Source organism: Thalassophryne amazonica, chromosome 15, assembly GCF_902500255.1.
Source record: "Thalassophryne amazonica chromosome 15, fThaAma1.1, whole genome shotgun sequence".
In the NCBI taxonomy this organism is placed as follows: domain Eukaryota; kingdom Metazoa; phylum Chordata; class Actinopteri; order Batrachoidiformes; family Batrachoididae; genus Thalassophryne; species Thalassophryne amazonica.
Genome location: NC_047117.1, coordinates 11,110,987 through 11,129,577, shown reverse-complemented (window position 1 = coordinate 11,129,577; position 18,591 = coordinate 11,110,987). Strand labels below are relative to the sequence as shown.

The 18,591-nt window shown below is 39.5% G+C and overlaps 2 protein-coding genes and 1 long non-coding RNA gene across 3 annotated transcripts; 2 read left to right on the top strand and 1 right to left on the bottom strand.

Annotated features, from left to right (window-relative positions):
• The first annotated feature begins 1,159 nt into the window (after positions 1–1,159).
• Positions 1,160–2,653, top strand: ubn1 (ubinuclein 1). The gene is made up of 6 exons (XM_034187741.1): positions 1,160–1,255; positions 1,407–1,505; positions 1,624–1,749; positions 2,112–2,277; positions 2,387–2,496; positions 2,624–2,653. Exons 1-6 carry the CDS (start codon positions 1,160–1,162, stop codon positions 2,651–2,653), a joined length of 627 nt encoding a protein of 208 aa, XP_034043632.1.
• A 459-nt stretch (positions 2,654–3,112) lies between these two features.
• On the top strand, positions 3,113–3,771 carry LOC117526096. The gene is made up of 3 exons (XR_004565214.1): positions 3,113–3,146; positions 3,503–3,632; positions 3,731–3,771. It is a non-coding gene; the product is annotated as an uncharacterized LOC117526096 (long non-coding RNA).
• Positions 3,772–5,128: 1,357 nt separating this feature from the next.
• LOC117526866 (NT-3 growth factor receptor-like) lies at positions 5,129–18,036 on the bottom strand. The gene is made up of 8 exons (XM_034188942.1): positions 17,707–18,036; positions 13,639–13,828; positions 11,968–12,043; positions 7,819–7,957; positions 7,412–7,735; positions 7,043–7,270; positions 5,253–5,365; positions 5,129–5,208 (listed from the first exon to the last, which is right to left on the bottom strand). Exons 1-7 carry the CDS (start codon positions 17,759–17,761, stop codon positions 5,295–5,297), a joined length of 1,083 nt encoding a protein of 360 aa, XP_034044833.1. The 5' UTR covers positions 17,762–18,036; the 3' UTR covers positions 5,129–5,208; positions 5,253–5,294.
• Positions 18,037–18,591: the final 555 nt, after the last annotated feature.

Below are 18,591 nucleotides of genomic sequence, written 5' to 3'. Positions count from 1 at the left end.
AACCTGGTCTGCTCGGTTCCCCCCCCCCCCCCCCCCAAAAAAAAGCAGAGTAATTACCACTTAACGTTTGCCATATGCCTCTGCAGTGGTGCCAGTTATTTATTTATTTTAACCATTATTTTAATTATTTAATTATTTAGCAAATTGAGTATACGAGTATAATTGCATATTTGGCTGTACGAGTAATAATTTAAGTACTTAGATTTTGAAAATGTGGAATTTCAAGATCATTTGCACTCCGAAAACAGGTAAGCTGTTTATTTTATGTATTTTATTTACTTATTTATTCACTTTTTGGCAAGAACAAGGGAAGTGTTGTGGCTGGCGTGCCTGGCTGGCTTTTGTGTGTCTTCTGTTTCTGTCTTTTGGTTTTCCTCCCAGGTGGTGCGCATTTGGGACTGAGTGGCTGTGTAGCTGAGTTTATCAGGACCTCACCCTGATCACCTGAGGCTGATCACGTGCAGCTCGTCAGGACTCACAGCTGTGGTGCATCTACACGGATTGGAACATGGTGGCATTTAAGACTGGAGTACACAGTGTGTGTTTGCCAGAGACTCGACCTTGTGACCAGATGGGTGAGATCATCGTCTTGAGAGCCATCTCATCATCAGTGGATGCAGAGAACGTCCAGGTTTGATGCACGGTCTGTGAAAGAGGAGAGGGTGAGGTCTCACGCTCGTCAGCACACTTCCTGAGACTTGGTTTGTCGCGGCCACCTGGGGGGTGTCGGCGGGGTCCTTGGGTCCGAACAGTTTTCTGGCTCCGGACCGTTAGCGCTGCTGGGAGCGCACCGCAATCCACCACGCCAGACCGCGCACTCTTTTGTTGTTTTCGTATCACTTCACTGTTATGTTTATTAAACTCTGTTATTCTTTGTACCGTGCTCTGCTTATTTCATACTGGGTCCTTCAAACGCTGGCCGGTTCTCCGGGCTGCGTCCGACACATAACAGGAAGTCTCAGATTTGACCTTAACATTTGTAGATGAAACACTTGTGTGACATGTTTGTATAGAGTCATATTTGGACAGTACAGCTCATATTATTATTATTTTGTTTCCTTTTGTTTAACTGGAAATTGTTGAAATATCAGGACCACAAGCAACATTTCCGTTTACTCAGTGTTGAGAGTTTTTCTTTCGTTTTTTTAAGGTTAACACTATGTTCAAGGATGAGGACCTTCAGAGTGAATCTGGAGATGAAGGATATGAAGATTATGGGATGGATTCCTTTCTGAAGAAGATGGAGAAAAAATATGTAAGTATCTGTGCAGCACTCGCAAAACAGGATAAAATCATGTTGATTTGGACCCAGTCATTTGTGCAAAACTATTTTTTTTTTTTTTTTTTTTTGACATCAGTGTGATGGTATGAAAATACGTATTTCATGTTTGATTTTCACGTTGCAGAGCAAAAATCCAAACAAACCAAAGGAGCGCTTTCAGGCCTTAGTCGACTACGGATATGGTTACAATCAAGACGATTCCTTCATTGATGACTCTGAAGCGGTGAGTTCCATCTGCACGTGCAATCACATGCCAAAGTATTTTGTTCTATTTTACCATGTGGTGCATTTGAATCTTAATTTTTGAACAAACTGTAACGTCACCTGTCTCGTCTTCACAGTACGATCAGTATGTGCCATTCGCCATCACGACCGAGGAAGGTGGATTCTACATGAATTCAGGTGTGCTGGAGTTCCGTGATGCTTCTGACAACGAGGCTGAGGTGGAACAGCCCAAACCCACTCAGGTACGTAAAAGTCTGAAGTGTTTTCAGAGTTATTTGTCAGTTGTGGGTCCACAGAAGAGACATAAAACAGAAATCAGCTTCTTTTTTTTCTTTTTTTTGAATGAGCCAAACATACAGCTGAATACATAAAACAGTTCTTAAAAAGTGTAGAAAATCATCAGTGTTTTATATATTTAGCTTAATGGCCAATCAATTGATTGAATTTGATGGAATTTCAGTCTTTAATTTGCCCCCAGTTTATTTTGAAATCAGGATCACACTGAATCCTGAACACTTGATTCTGAAACTTGCTGATCTCTTAAACTTTTAACATTATAATTATTGGTGAGAAGATTTAACATGTAATAAATGCTTTTTTTAAGAAACGAAAACAAACAGATGGAAAGGAACAAAAGAAGAAGAAAAAGATGAAATATGATGGAGAAGAACCCACCGATGTACCCATAATCCCTCTCTGTCCTGCATTTGTGGCTGGAGACCTGCTCTTGGGACCGGATGATCCCGTCCTCATTGTTCACGGTGCACCAGGTGACCACGGCCTCCTGCGAGCGGGAGAGTTTGTTAATCAGTTTAAACAGTCTGATAAAAGTCTGTGATGAGAGGACGCTGACCGTAAATTCTTTTCATCTCGCCACAGGTACTGACGCAGACCTGACTGCTCAGCTGGTAACGGAACCAACCACTCAGGTTTGTCTTCCAGAGGGACTTCCACAAGAACTGCAGGAGAACATCTCAGATCTGCTGCTGGTAAATGACGGATCATTCTTTTATTTCATTTTTAAAGCTACACTGTGTAGGATTTAGGTGTGTTTATTAACAGAAATGGAATGTTTCATTCATAATTATCTGTTCATTATCTTATAATTACGTGCAGCGACGCATCGATGTGTTTTCATCACCTTAGAATGAGCTCTTCATATCTCCATGGGAGCAGCTCCCTCATAATTTCTTTGTTCGTGTTTTGTTTTATTTCGCGCAGTGAAAATTGTAAACAAAGCTGCAAATCTGACACATGATCTGGACTGATTGTCATGGTAACGGTCTGATATGGGAAAATATCAGACAAGAAATTAGCCAATCAGAGCGCGCGTACTGTCGTAGCCATATAATAAATATTGATTATCACGAGAAGGCAAGTGAGCGAGAATCCCCGTCACGAAACAATCAAACGCATCAAGGGAAACAAAGCTGACTGGCAACAGTATAATGCAATCTATAAACTCACCACTAGATGACACCAAATCCTACACTGTAACATTAATATTTTTTGTCAGTATTGGAAGTGTGTGTGTGTGTGTGTGTGTTTACTCACTGTATTTATCTCCCCCTTGCAGGCTGCTGAGACCACAGTCAAAAGTGAAGTTTTTTACACCTGAAATCAGCTCACTTCTCCTGAAGTAAGGCGGCATCCACTAAGTCATCTGAATCTGAAATCTCTTTATTTTTCTGTTTTGTGTTTTTGTGTTTTGCATTTAGCTAAAACACACACGCACACACACTTGACACTATTATAACATGTTCAGAAATGTGAATTGCAGGTAAATGAGAAATAATGCTACACTGCTTCGACATATGGTTAGTTGGTGTAAAGAATTACTTCGATCTGGTCTTTTCAGTCTGTTCAAATTCCAGTCAGAAAAATATCAAACACTGATTGATCTCACAGATGTGTCTGTGAATCTGAGCCGAGTGTGTGTGTGTGTGTGTGTTTGTCCTGATTTTCTACTTCAGGTGTCTTTTCTTTTTGACCCAGGGTTGAACTGGAGTGTCAGAAACAGAAGAGCCAGGTACGCTCCAGAGTGTTCCAGTACCTCTCAAACTTCCTGCCCTGCACCAGGAAGACGATCCTTAAACGAGCGAGGAAGCTGGTGATCGCACACACGGTGAGTTTACACGTGTTGGATACTTGTGTTTTACTAAGACGAGACCTGCACGTGCACCTGCATTTGACTAACTTGTTCCTCTGACTGCTGAGCAGCAGCCCAGTGATCTGACGTCCACTTCACAACCTGAAGGAGACCATCAGCAGAGCCAAGCTGGAGCAGATCCCAGTGAGGACCTCCAGCGACACAGGGAGCTTCTCGCTGCACAGTAAGTAAGATGGTTTTTGGGCGTGCATAATTGTAAAATGTATATCATAACTGATCAACAATAGCAGCAGTTATTTTTCTTAGAAACAAATTTTACTCATAGTTGGAAGGACCAAAAATGGTATGTGATGAAATTAAAGCAGTGAGCGGTTCAGTTTAATCCAGCAATAATAATAACAAAGATAAAACAAGAAGAGGTACTCAGAGAGAACAACGCCTGCCTCGACGCTGAGTCATGCAAATACATTTATTTGTGATTTCTTGATGGTATAATACACGGTTCTATGTGGCCTGGATGTTCTGCCCAAACTAATACCTGGTAATATACGTGATTCACCTCCTAGTGTGTTCAGTGCAAAGAAATACATTTCTGTGGAGACACCACAGCAGCCACATGTGGTGCAGCCATATGACTTTTCTTGTTATTTGTACAGTTACACAATTTTGCTGTTATCAACATATCGATCAAGCAACTCATTTATCTGTAGCCTGTTGCTTAGATTATTGATTAAAGTCTCCCAATTTTATTGAGCTTCACTCTCATATAACACACTCACAGTGTGTTAAACTCACTAAAGTAGTGCAACTGCACAGTTTAACCATCAACAGTGAGTCAGCTGAACTGTGTGTTGTGTGAAGTGCCTTGGGGCGAGATGGCGCTACATAAATTAATAAATTGAAATTGCTGTGAATACTTTCCGGATGCACTGTCCATGGAGGCACTCAATTTGTATCACCAAATTGATAAAGTAGCCCAACAGGGACACAGTCAATCCTACTTTCAACTTTTTTTTTTCAAAGACAGAAGAAGAAAGAAGAGGAATCATGTTTGTGACCTGATCCACTGTTTTTATTGGTCACTCATACAGGTTAACAGGTTTAAGTAAAGGAGAACAAAATCATGACCATCCACGGTATGACCCAATCTGTAACCTCACCAGTAGAGGGGAGTAAATCCTACACACTGTTGCTTTAAATGAGATCCACTGGAGGTGAAGGTCAAACAATTCAGGTGCATGTGGAAAAAAATGGATGACATTTGTGACTTTAATGCACATTATCATAATACGAAAGTGTAAAAAAACAAAAACAAATTAAACATACATGTTTGAAGAAGAAAATGTTCCCTGACAGTTTATAATGTGACACTTTTTCCTGTGTGTGTGGAGTGGACATATGGAAGCATAGTGCTGCCACACCAATATAAAAAAAGGCTCAGTCCCATAATAACATGCAGTTTTATATTAAAGCATGATACTAATTATTTTTTATTTACTTATTACTTAAAAAAACTGGTGTAACAGTTCTATGCTTCCTGATGTATAAGTGCATAAAAATTCACAAATATAAAATTACAGTCTATCAAAAGCTTCTCACAAAGGAACACCCCCCCACTACCACCACCACCCCAACAAAAACCAAAAGCAAATTTTGTCTTCAGATGTTTTGAAGGTTTTACAGCAAGTTCGTCATCTGAATAAACACGATGGCAAACACAAAATATCTGTTTGTGCTGGTTTCAGCTCCTAGAAAAGAGAGAAACAGTCACTTAGTAAAGAATTTCACTACTTCAACTCTTTACAATAACAGCTGCACATTAATTCATGCAGGAATATGTACTAACAGTGATTGAAAACAGTCATTAACTCTTAACTGTTAGTTCAGGCTTTAACTAATGTCAATGTACCCTTATTGTACAGGTACCATTTTAAATTTAGCTATACTTTTAAATTATGAAGCAATCAGCCACAAAGACCGTGCTAGAGAGTGAATTAAAATAAATAAACATGAATGTACATGATGATAGTTGAGGGCATTTTAATAATGAACACATTTTTGAACTTAATTTGGTAGTGTAAAAGATTATATTTAGATTATTATGTTTATATTTTTGGTTGATTTCAGATTCACTTAATGTTTGTTAGCTCTATATTTGTTTGACATTACATCCAGTTAGCTGGGGATTAAATTAGCTTTTTAATTAGCGAATATTCTATTGCTTTTGTACATGGTATTTTTTATGTTAAACAAGGTTTGTTTTCTCTTAACTTTGTTTTGGAATCAGTTAATTTCACATTCTGTTAACCTTGCATCCACTTAACTTTCTAATAATTAGATTTTTTTAGACCCAATTAGCTTTACAGTTTGCTTATCTTCTGTTAGCTCCTTTATACATAGTTTTTATGATTTTAATATTTTCTTAATTTTATATTTAGTTAATTGTACATTCAGTTATGCTTACTGTGTATTCTGTAAACTTTGTAATCAGATGTAGATTTAATTGCCGTTTTGATTCATTTATATGCTGTTAGCTTTATGTAGTTACTTTTTATATTCAATTATTTTTATATTTTTGGTTGAGTTCAGATTCACCTAATGTTTAAGTTAGCTTGATATTCTTTTGACATTACATTCAATTAGCTGTGGCTTCAGTTAGCTTTTTAATTAGCTAATATTGTTACCTTTATACGTAGTTAGTTTTTTATGTTGAACTAGCTTTACATTTTCTTAACTTTATGATTTCACAGTCAGTTAATTGCATATTAACCATGTTAACCTTGCATTCATTTAATTTGTAGACCCAGTTATCTTTCCAATTAGCTTATCCTCTGTTAGCTCCTTTGAATGTAGTTAGTTTTTATGATTTTTATATTTTATTCATTTTATATTTAGTTACTTGTACATTCAGTTATGTTTACTGTGTATTCTGTAAACTTTATATTCAGCTGTAGATTTAATTGCCTTTTTGATTAATTAATATTCTGTTTTATGCATAGTTAATTTTTATGGTCAATTCCTATTTTTGGATTTCGTGAGCATATTGGTTTGCTTTGTATTCTGCAAGCTTCAGTTTTATGTTCTGTTACGTTTATATTCTGTTCATGTTATTTGGTTAGTTATGGCTTCAACTTGGTTTATTCAGTTACTTTTCTGTTCCGTTTATATTCAGTCATTTCTGACTGGCAGTGAATGCTGCTCAATCTGATTCTGATCTAATCCGAGGAACCAAACAAAACTGCAGGTAAGAACCTCTTTGATGGACATAAATCTGTGAACTATATTCTCAGCCACCACATTCTAAGATAGTTCTCATATACCTTGGCGGAGGTGTTCACTGTAAGGAGCAGATTTGTCTGCAATTCCACAGTGTAAACGTAAAATTCTTCATGGTTGAATAATGCACGCGCTCTCTTAAATCTTACCAGCAGTGAGGACCTCCACCTCCACTGTGAGGTTTTTCTGTCCAAAAGGCCCTTTTGCAGACACAATATACTTCCCAGCATGCTTTCTGTGCAAGCGAGCAGGCGGGGCTACCACCGTCCCGTTTCTGATCCAGGTGACCACAGGTGGAGGGTTTCCATTTGCCTCACAGCTGAGGCGTTCACCCTCTTTGACCTGTAGTTTTGTTGGACAAAGCAACTGTGGCCCATCTGAGAAAGAGGAGAAATGACAAGAAGTGGGAGTGGAGAAGGAAGGTGGACAAGTTTTGGACAAGTGTTAAAAGGAAGTGGGAATGACAAGTCTGTGGTCAAAGTTGCTTGAAAAGTGCATCTGTGTCCTCACTTACTCACAGTAAACTGTGGCGGTGAGTTTTTGTGATGTCATTGTTAGAGGTCCTTCAGGTCCCAGTTCTAGCTTGGCTTCACACCAGTACTGGACTCCATCGTCTTCTCTGCTGGAGTTGATGTTCAGAGTGAAGGTCTGGTTGACTGGTGTTTTCTCCAAGCGGTTTTTGGAGTGTATTTGTCCTAATTCTTCCTGTTCTTTGTAGAAGGTCACAGTGAGGTCATTAATGGGAGCAACATTCTGCACCGTACACTGCAGGGCGTACTGCTGACCCTCCACCATCCACCCCGAGTCGTTCACAAAACTGATGGATACGTTGTCTGGAAGCTCTGAGGGCGTAAAGCCACTGTTAAGCCGCACAGAAAAAGGCTCTGTTTTGTAAAAAGCTAAACAATGAAAAGTGTCAACTGACTGTAAACTGTGAGGTCAAGCTGAAGGGAGCACTGTCCTCCTTGATCAGAGAGGCTGTAGCACAGCGGCCTGATGCTCCACTCAGTCATCCTGTCCACACTCCACACCACAAAATGATCCATAGAGACATTAGGGGTTCCCTGAAGGTGCAAAAAGTAAACAAAAAACAAAACAAAACACAGTCTAGATTAGTCATCCATTATCTGGTCCGTAGTGGCGGCAGACTAGGTAGCTCATCCCAAACTTCCCTAACCTTGGCCAACTCCACTAACTCTTCCTAGGGAATTCCAAGGTGCTCTCAATCCAGCTGGGAGATTTGATCCCTTCAGTGTGTCCTGGGTCTTCCCCAGGGCCTCCTCCAAGTTGGACATGCCTGGAAGTCCTCCCTAGACTTCACAAGATGAAGGAACCAGCTCAGCTGGCTCCTTTCAATATGAAGAAGCAGCAGTTCTCCTCCTGAACCCTCCCAGATAGTTGAGCTTCTCACCCTGTCCAGAAGTGTAAGCCCAGATACAGTAGTGTTCAGAATAAAAGTAGTGCTATGCGACTAAAAAGATTAATCCAGGTTTTGAGTATATTTCTTATTGTTACATGGGAAACAAGGTAAGTAAAAAAAGTAGAAAAGGGGGTGTTCACAATAATAGTAGTGTGGCATTCAGTCAGTGAGTTCGTCAGTTTTGTGGAACAAACAGGTGTGAATCAGGTGTCCCCTATTTAAGGATGAAGCCAGCACCTGTTGAACATGCTTTTCTCTTTGAAAGCCTGAGGAAAATGGGACGTTCAAGACATTGTTCAGAAGAACAGCGTAGTTTGATTAAAAAGTTGATTGGAGAGGGGAAAACTTATACGCAGGTGCAAAAAAATTATAGGCTGTTCATCTACAATGATCTCCAATGCTTTAAAATGGACAAAAAAAAAAAAACAGACGCGTGGAAGAAAACAGAAAACAACCATCAAAATGGATAGAGGAATAACCAGAATGGCAAAGGCTCACCCATTGATCAGGTCCAGGATGATCAAAGACAATCTGGAGTTACCTGTAAGTGCTGTGACAGAAGACGCCTGTGTGAAGCTAATTTATTTGCAAGAATCCCCCCAAAGTCCCTCTGTTAAATAAAAGACATGCAGAAGAGGTTACAATTTGCCAAAGAACACATCAACTGGCCTAAAGAGAAATGGAGGAATATTTTGTGGACTGATGAGAGTAAAATTGTTATTTTTGGGTCCAAGGGTCGCAGACAGTTTGTGAGACGACCCCCAAACTCTGAATTCAAGCCACAGTTCACAGTGAAGACAGTGAAGCATGGTGGTGCAAGCATCATGATATGGGCATGTTTCTCCTACTATGGTGTTGGGTCTATATATCGCATACCAGGTATCATGGATCAGTTTGGATATGTCAAAATACTTGAAGAGGTCATGTTGCCTTAAGCTAAAGAGGACATGCCCTTGAAATGGGTGTTTCAACAAGACAATGACCCCAAGCACACTAGTAAACGAGCAAAATCATGGTTCCAAACCAACAAAATTAATGCCTTGCAGATGTGAAGAAATCATGAAAAACTGTGGTTATACAACTAAATACTAGTTTAGTGATTCACAGGATTGCTAAAAAAGCAGCTTGAACATAATAGTTTTGAGTTTGTAGCGTCGACAGCAGATGCTACTGTTATTGTGAACACCCCCTTTTCTACTTTTTTTTTACTAATAGCCCAATTTCACAGCCTTAAGAGTGTGGATATCATGAATGCTTGGTCTTGTTGGATTTGTGAGAATCTACTGGTACCTTGTTTACCATGTAACAATAAGAAATATACTCAAAACCTGGATTAATCTTTTTAGTCACATATGTAGCACTACTATTATTCTGAACACTACTGTACCCAACAAAGGAATCTCATTTCCACTGCTTATATCCACAATGTTTTTCTTTCAGTCATTACTCAAAGTTCATGACCATTGGTGAGGACAGGCGCATACCTGGTGAATCGAGCGTCTCGCCTTCTGGCTCAGCTCTTTCTTAACCGTGACAGTCCAGTACAACATCTGAAAAATATCAGACGCCGTCCTAATCAATCTGCCAATCTCACACTCCAACTTACCCCCTCTCGTGAACAAGACCCCAAGATACTTAAAGTACTCCACTTTGGGTAATTAGTCTCCCCTGATCCAGAGGGAACAATCCGCTCTTTTCCAAAAAGGACCATGGTCTCAGATTTGGAGGTACTGATACTCTTCCCAGTCGCTTCACATTCAGCTTCAAACCTGCTCAGTGCGCATCGGAGGTCACTGTCTGATGAAGCCAACAGAACCACATCATCCACAGGAAGGAGAGATGCAGTTCTGAGGTCCCCAAACTAGACACCCTCTGGTCCCTGACTGCACCTTGAAATCCTGTCCATGAACATTATGAACATGACTGCTGACAAGGGGAAGCCCTGGCCAAGTACAACACCTACCGGGAACAGGTCCAATGTGATGCTGAGAATGAGGGCACAGCTCTTACTTTGGTCATAGACCAGATTGGGTGTTGCAGTGGTTCCAGTACCCCATCTCCGTACAGCACCCCTACAGGACACCTCAAGGGACCCAGTTGTGTGCCTTTTTCAAGTCCACAAAACACATGTAAACTGGTTGGTCATACTCCCAAGACCCTTCTTATATCCTTGTCAGGGTAAAGATCTAGTCCACTGTTCCACGACAAGGACAGAACCCGTATTGCTCCTCCTGAAATGGTCTAAGTCTCCTCACTAGTACCCTGGCATAGGCTTTCCCAGGGATAAGTGTGATTCCTCTATAACTGGAACAAACTCTCTGGCCCCATTTTTTTTAAAGATGGGGACCACCACCCCAGTTTGCCAATCCAGACATACTCTCTCCAACTTCCATGCAACATTATATAGGCATGTTAGCTATGACACCTCAACAACATCCAGAGACTTCAGCATCTCGTTGACCAGCAAATCTTGTCCAGCCCTGGCAACTTGTCACTGAGGGTTTTTTTTGACTACCTCAGTGACTTCTGCTATGTCAGTAGGGTTGAGGAGATCTTTCCACTGCCTGATAGTATCGTCTGTCCTGGTTAGCACACACACACACACCCCCCCCTTGCAGAACACAGATTGGGCTATAGAACTGCCTGCCTTTTCCTGAGTCACCTGACAGTTTGTCAGAACTTCTTTGAGGCTGACTGAAAGTCATTCTCCATAGCCTCTCCAAACTCCTCCTAAACCTGAGTTTTTTCCTCAGCAACCACTAAGGCTGCACTTGTTCTGACCTGCCCAGACCTGTCAGCTGATTCCAGAGATGTCTGTGCCAACCACATATCCAAAAGACCTCCTTCAGCCTGATGGCTTCCCTCACCACAAGGTATCCACCAGCGGGTTGTTGGGTTGCAGCTACAACAAGCACCGACATCTGATAAGAATAAATATTGATGATCTGAGGTACTACTGCTTGTCTTCAGGATTCTTTTGGGGTGTTTCTACTATTTTGTTGGATTTGTTGTTGTAGCAGAAACGTTTGTTCCTGCTACAACCAGCCTCGGGCAGCCTCAGTGTTTGTGCCACCCTGGTCCACGAAATATACATTAATCTATTGATTCATGATATTGTGACAAAGTGCCTCATTTTCATCACAGCAGCACGAATTCATTCTAATTCATTCCATGACGGCTGCAAGACATTAAAAGTGAAGCGGGGGGGGGGGGGGGGGGGGGGGCTAGGGTTGGGGGTAGGAGTAGGGTTAGTAATAGTGAGTTTAAAAAAACCCTGTCACGAAAATTTGACTCATTTCCTGATGGGAGCATGAAAAAAAAGTGAGACTGGGCTTTGTGCACCATCACCTTCATGAACTTCAAGATGTCGAAAATTTTCTTATACCACCAAAATTTAATCAACTCTTCGATGACTCAAGAACGATCTCTTCCCAACACTTTGCTAAAATCCCTCAAATGATTTATTTTTCCCAATATACGTATTGTAAACAACAATATGACCTCTGTGACCTCCTTCTTTCGGCAGTTGTTGTAGGTTATTTATCTTGTCATGTCTCATACACAGATGAATGTGATTTACCACCTTTGTCTGAGAGCACTTTATTGCACATAAGTCTTTGTAGCTTGTGTTTCTTGGGTGACTGACTGTCGTACCAGTGAGACCTCCCATCCCAGCACCGGAAAACCCACCGGTGGTACAGAGCAGTTTGCTGTGACTGGATCTCCAAACCTGTGACAAGAGAATTAAAACACTGTAGTTAAAATTTATTTTTGTGTTACTCAAATTTCAGTTTTCTGTTTCCAGTGTGTTTCACAGCCAGTGTTGCCAATTTGACAATTTTGTTGCTAGATTTAGCAACTTTTTGATCTTCCTGAGTGACTGAAATTCCTATCTAGCGACAAATCTGGAGACTGATGGTAAATAGTTAGTTGAATATAATAAAATGCAACAACAGCAAACATATATATTCCTTCTTCCACACCCCTCACTTGAACAAAAAACAAACAAACAAACCAACAAGCAAACAAAATAATCCAACCTTTAAGAGAACCGAATGCTGTTCAGCTTCCCGCCATATGTAAATTAGATGTGATTGCATCATCACATAATCTAGTGGCTTTTATTGACATTTCAGAGAACCAGTAGCAACTTGTGGTTCATTTTTTTGCCAACACTGCAAGTCCAGAGTCCTGCTAGCTGTTGAGGACTGGCCATGTCTATTCTTACCGAGCATTTTATTACAAATATGTGTAATAATATGGCTTGTTGTGCAGTTAATTGTAGGAACAGACCATTTAAGAAGTTATTGCTCCAGTATTTCTGTCGTGTGAAATTTTTGTCTTATTTAATTTTTATTTTACTATCGTTAGCAGATATCGTAGCTTCATAACATTAGCGCCACTGTCTGTCATAATGTTTAATACCGCACCCAAGCCACCCGTTACAAAAACCACCATCCAGTCCATAAAAATATACGTGATGGAAACAGTGAACCAAGTTTAGCCTGTTATCTTAAGTTTGTTTGGTAACTCTGACATGAAGGTGTTATTTTTACCTGGTTCTTTTATGTAAAATTCTGCCCCTTACCAAAAACCAAACCATTATATTCCTCATTTTGAATTTATTCAAAGTCATGTTAGAAACCAGGCCTGGGACCCTTACAGACAGTGTCCATCTCGTGAAAGGCCCCTAAAATGAGTCATACAACACCTTTTATACCTTGTAGATGTTAACATGGGTGTGATTTAGTCTCACATTTCTAATGTTACTGGCTTTCACCAACAGGGGGAGATCTCCCTGTGTCTGAGACTCTGACACATGATAAAGTAAAACTTAACTTATATTTCTCAGAACTTCCAAACAAATAGCACAAATTGTTGATAGTTAACATAAAATAAAGAATTAGCACAGATATTATCTAACAAAGGCGTGTTGGGGCTTCATTTGTCATGCCTAACGTCAGACATGGACTTGCCCGTGCTCCACCTCTTGAGTCATTTGTTGGGTTGGCTGAGACTTAGGCAGAGTAAACCCCGTCAAGATGGCGACACCCAGAGCCAAGTAAACCCTTTCAAGATGGTGACACCTAGAGCCGCACTGTTTGAGCTACAAAACTGATCTCAGAAAACTTGTGTGTGACGTCACGGAGGATTTGTCCAGTAAACATAAGACAGGGGACTTGTGGTGAATTACTGCCGTGCACCTCAAGGGATATTTTGGTTTCATAGCTTGGGGATCAAACCACCAGACCAAACTTAAACACAAGTCTGACTATTCAGACCAACCAGGCAACCTGAACTAATTTGGTACGATTTGGGTCGTACCTGACAACCAGTGCAGAGGGTGAGATCTTCAGAGGGCAGCGTTTTTTTCCAGCTGAGTCTACAGAGCTGCTGCTTGAGGGAGGAGTGGAGGTGCTGAGGAGGGAACGTAGGGAAGGAGAGGAGGATGGAGGGAACATCTGAGATTTAAGGAGTGGTGATGGTGTGCGGGTGGAAACAGGGGAGGAGGTAACTGAGATCAGAGGTCAGGGTGTGAGAGAGGAAGACAAGCTGTCACTTAAGTATTTGTCTGTATTCAAATAAAAGTTGAGACGTACAGAAGTGTTTCTCCAAATTCTTTGTACATTTTACGTTTTCAATGGCGTTATCTTAGCAACAGTTAATTTATTTTCTTGGAATATTTTGAAGAGGTGCTTAACGTTGATCCCAGTTTAGTCTTGACTGTAGTTTGTGTTGTGGTGTGTTATAAAGAGCTGATTTCATTAGGTGCAGTCTCCAGGGTTAGTCTTATAATCAGGACTAACATTTACATGGTTATCATTTAGACGTTTCACAACAAAAGAGAAAATTGCTTGATTTTAAAAAGCTGCATGTTCTAGATTTTTTTAAATACAAGTTATGTACTTTGAATTTATTCTGAACCTTAAATCTGTTTAAAATGAATAAATAAATCCCAGAAAAAGTACAAAACTATGTGGTGAATCTGTCTAGACGAGGTTGTCCTCAAAAAACATGTGACCACACAAGAAGAAGAATCCTGAGGGAAGCCACTGAGCCGTCTGTGGCAACTCTGAAGGACTTACAAGCTTCAGTGCCTGTGATTGGAGAGTGTAAATTTCTGTTGCTGCACCTGATTGCAGGACCAAAGGAATCTTGGTCAGAGATATCCTCCCGTCTGGATTTAAGTTCAGGAACAACTGTCAGTGACTCAGGATCAAAGATCAATGCACTGGATCACCTATCTCCGTCACAGAGAAGTGATCAAGATCAGAAGTCAGCAAATTGGATCAATGGTCAGGATCAAAGGTCAATCATTTAGGATCAAAGACACTCAGGATCACACATCGCCATCAAAGAAGAGTGATTAATGTCAAAGGTCAGTGACTCAGGATCTAATATCAATGCACAGGATCATATATCTACATCACAGAGGAATGATCAAGACCAAATGTAAGCAATCTGCATCTATGGTCAGAGTGAAAGGTCAGTGATTCCGGATTGTAGATCAGCAATCCTGATTAACACACAGGATCACATATCGCCATCAAAGAAAAGTGGTTAAGGTCAAAGGTCAGTGACTCAGGATAGAATATTGACACACAAAATCCCATATCTCCAACAAAAAGGAGTGATTGGGGTCAGAGGTATGCCATCTGGATCTACGGTCAGGATCCAAGGTCAGTGGTTCAGGATGGAAGATCAGCAATCAGGACCAATGCTCAGGACAGCAGATCATCATTGAGGAAGATTGATCAAGATCAAAGATCAGCAATCAAGATGACTGAAAGGAAGATGTCAACAGAGACCCTGTAAAGAGAGGACTGTTGGACCCTGGTGGTGACCTTCCAGTTTTCATATGAAAACCAGTTAAATCGGGTAAAAGCTGACATTGTTGAGCAGTCGTTGTATCTGTTCGTCTTCATGTTGTTTTGACTCATGACCCACTCGCCGCTCCCTGAAGGTGTGGGTAAGTTGGATTTTGCCATCTTGTGTAAGAATAGTATTTGTGATGATGTATTGTGGACCATTGTTTGGACGTGGACAGATCCACCCAGTGTGTTCCTCTGAGGAAGGAAGGACACCCTGCCCAAGAGCTCACTCCTCTTTTCTATGAGCATTGTTCCACTGAATCCTGAGGTTGTTCTTCTCCATATCAGATGATCTCATTCACAGTAGCTGTGCAGTGAGTTTGCGGTTTTCCTCTCGCTCTCTCTCTCTCTCTCTCTCTCTCTCTCGACTCCCCCCACATATTCCAAAGGGGCCCTAAAATAAAAGTGTCTGCACAATTTTGGGTGCACGTGCTATATGGAGCTTTTCAGATTTTCTTCTGATTCAATTTTTTTTTTCTGATTTGATGTTGTCCTGTCTTTGCTCCTGTAAAAAAATATTATAGATGTAACAGGAAAAAAGTCACAGTTTTATGGTGTCCTCATATATATTACGAACATAAACAACCACACAATATTTTTTAACTTAATTTTTAAGTTTTAATAACACCGCCAACAAAAATAAATACATTAATAATAATAATAATTAGTTGTTAATTAATAGTTACAAAATGAGCAAATATTTGCACAAAAACAAAGTTTATCAGTTTGAACATTAAATGTCTTTGTGGTGTATTCAGTTGAAGAGGATTTGCAAATTATTGTATTCTGTTTTTATTTACGTTTTACACAACGTCACAACTTCATTGGAATTGGGGTTGTATTCTAGGCTTTGTAGTTGTATCATCAGCAATAATAAATTCTAGGCTCTGTAGTTGTTGTATCAACAACAAAAATAAATTATAGACTCTGAAGTTGTTATATCAGCAACAATAATACATTGTAGGCTCTGTGGTTGTATCAACAACAACAATAATAAATTCTAGGCTCTGTAGTTGTTGTATCAACAACAAAAATAAATTATAGACTCTGAAGTTGTTATATCAGCAACAATAATACATTTTAGGCTCTGTAGTTATATCAACAACAACAATAAATTGTAGGCTCTGTAGTTGTATCAACAAAAATAATAAATTGTAGGCTCTGTAGTTGTATCAACAACAGTAATATACTCTAGGCTTTGTAGTTGTATCAACAACAATAATAAATTGTAGGCTCTGTAGTTGTATCAACAACAGTAATATACTCTAGGCTTTGTAGTTGTATCAACAACAATAATAAATTGTAGGCTCTGTAGTTGTATCAACAAAAATAATAAATTGTAGGCTCTGTAGTTGTATCAACAACAGTAATATACTCTAGGCTTTGTAGTTGTATCAACAACAATAATAAATTGTAGGCTCTGTAGTTGTATCAACAACAGTAATATACTCTAGGCTTTGTAGTTGTATCAACAACAATAATAAATTGTAGGCTCTGTAGCTGTATTAACAACAGTAATATATTCTAGGCTTTGTAGTTGTATCAACAACAGTAATAAATTCTAGGCTCTGAAGTTGTTATATCAGCAACAATAATACATTGTAGGCTCTGTGGTTGTATCAACAACAGCAATAATAAATTCTAGGCTCTGTAGTTGTTGTATCAACAACAAAAATAAATTATAGACTCTGAAGTTGTTATATCAGCAACAATAATACATTTTAGGCTCTGTAGTTGTATCAACAACAATAATAAATTGTAGGCTCTGTAGCTGTATTAACAACAGTAATATATTCTAGGCTTTGTAGTTGTATCAACAACAGTAATAAATTCTAGGCTCTGAAGTTGTTATATCAGCAACAATAATACATTGTAGGCTCTGTGGTTGTATCAACAACAACAATAATAAATTCTAGGCTCTGTAGTTGTTGTATCAACAACAAAAATAAATTATAGACTCTGCAGTTGTTGTATCAACAACAATAATAAATTGTAGGCTGTGTAGTTGCATCAACATGTGAATTATGACCACTTCATAAAACTGACTTTTTTATCTTATATGTGACATACTTTTACAGGACTGAAGAGGTGTCAGCATTTGACAAGAAAAAATTTGAAGCTTAAAGAAAAATTAAAAAAATGAAATACAATAGCAACAACAAGAATTTAAAAACTATTGTGACTCATTGTTGTTATTAAATAAATAACAACACTAACTAATGGCAGTAATACTAAGATAACTACTACAGCTGTTAGTGTTGTTGTCCAAATTAATAATATAAATTTAAATTGTGTATCACTTTTGTAGCATAAACACAGCTCAAAGTGCATCATGTCAATATGAAAGCGATTAATTACAGCAACAATCAAAGCACCATTCAAACAACTTAAAAATGTATTTAAAATGAAGGGAATAAAGGGTTCAACATTGGACATGAAACTATAATAATATTGTTATGAGCATTAATTTATATGGAGATGATTGTGTGTGATGTCAATCAGCTTTGGCGTCATCACTCACCTGTTCCGAGCAGACGAAACAGCACAAGTGTGACTGTCCATCCAGGTGAAGTCATCCTTGCTCAGGTCTGTGAGTTTGGCTGACTGATGCTGTGACTGCAGCACGCTCTGAGGCTTGTGAGAAAATTCTGGGCACCTCTGATTTTTGTAGGACTGTGGGCGTGTGTCTCCTGTGTGTCTGAAGCCTGATGATCAAGCAGTTCCTTTGCTTCAGCCTCTCAGAGCCACCATGGGCGTTCTGTGCTGGTACAGGAGGAAGGAAGGGAGGGTCAGGAGGACTAATGTAGTGCAGTGGCACCGAGAGCAAGAACTCGCACGGGCGTGTCTGTGCAGCTTTGACAGCACTAAACCACTTCGGCCAAATTCAATTAAAATTAAGTTAAAAATTATTATTACATTATAATGGTTTGACTGGATTTGAGGCACTTGGCAGGATTAGTCTCACTGTCAAGTTTGAGTTATGAGGAGAAAGGACCACTTGCTCCGTAACTGAGACTGAAAATGTTAATTATTTTCTGAAACAATTTTTATTCAGTGTTTCTTAAGCATTTGAAACAGTATCATTTTCCTCAACAACTGTGTGTTTTGAAAAACTGAATAACTTACTGATGCAGTTGCCTTTTGATGTTTCGACCATGTAAAACTATCATTTTTGCATGCAATAGTGTCAATTAGTGTTTTGAATGTGATAAATCAGTGAATCATCTTCTGAAGCAATTGTCATTTTGGTGTTTTGAGCATTTAAAACTGAATAATTTTCTGTCATGTTGTAGTGTTTCAAATGTGCCGACTCTGTGACTCTGTTAATGGAGTACTTGTGTCCTGCAGTCTTTCAAATCGTCAAGCATTTTTGTCAAGCATTTATACCACCTTGTTTTAAAGGTTT

Excerpts from the sequence above, each read along its gene's own strand:
- ubn1 (XM_034187741.1), top strand. The coding sequence starts at position 1,160 with ATGTTCAAGGATGAGGACCTTCAGAGTGAATCTGGAGATGAAGGATAT. Across the intron at positions 1,750-2,111 it reads AACAGCCCAAACCCACTCAG|AAACGAAAACAAACAGATGG; the intron begins GTACGTAAAAGT and ends GCTTTTTTTAAG. Across the intron at positions 2,497-2,623 it reads ACATCTCAGATCTGCTGCTG|CGACGCATCGATGTGTTTTC; the intron begins GTAAATGACGGA and ends AATTACGTGCAG.
- LOC117526866 (XM_034188942.1), bottom strand. The coding sequence starts at position 17,761 with ATGACTTCACCTGGATGGACAGTCACACTTGTGCTGTTTCGTCTGCTC. Across the intron at positions 7,736-7,818 it reads GCTTGACCTCACAGTTTACA|AGCTTCCAGACAACGTATCC; the intron begins GTCAGTTGACAC and ends TTACGCCCTCAG. Across the intron at positions 5,366-7,042 it reads GGTGGAGGTCCTCACTGCTG|GAGCTGAAACCAGCACAAAC; the intron begins GTAAGATTTAAG and ends TCTCTTTTCTAG.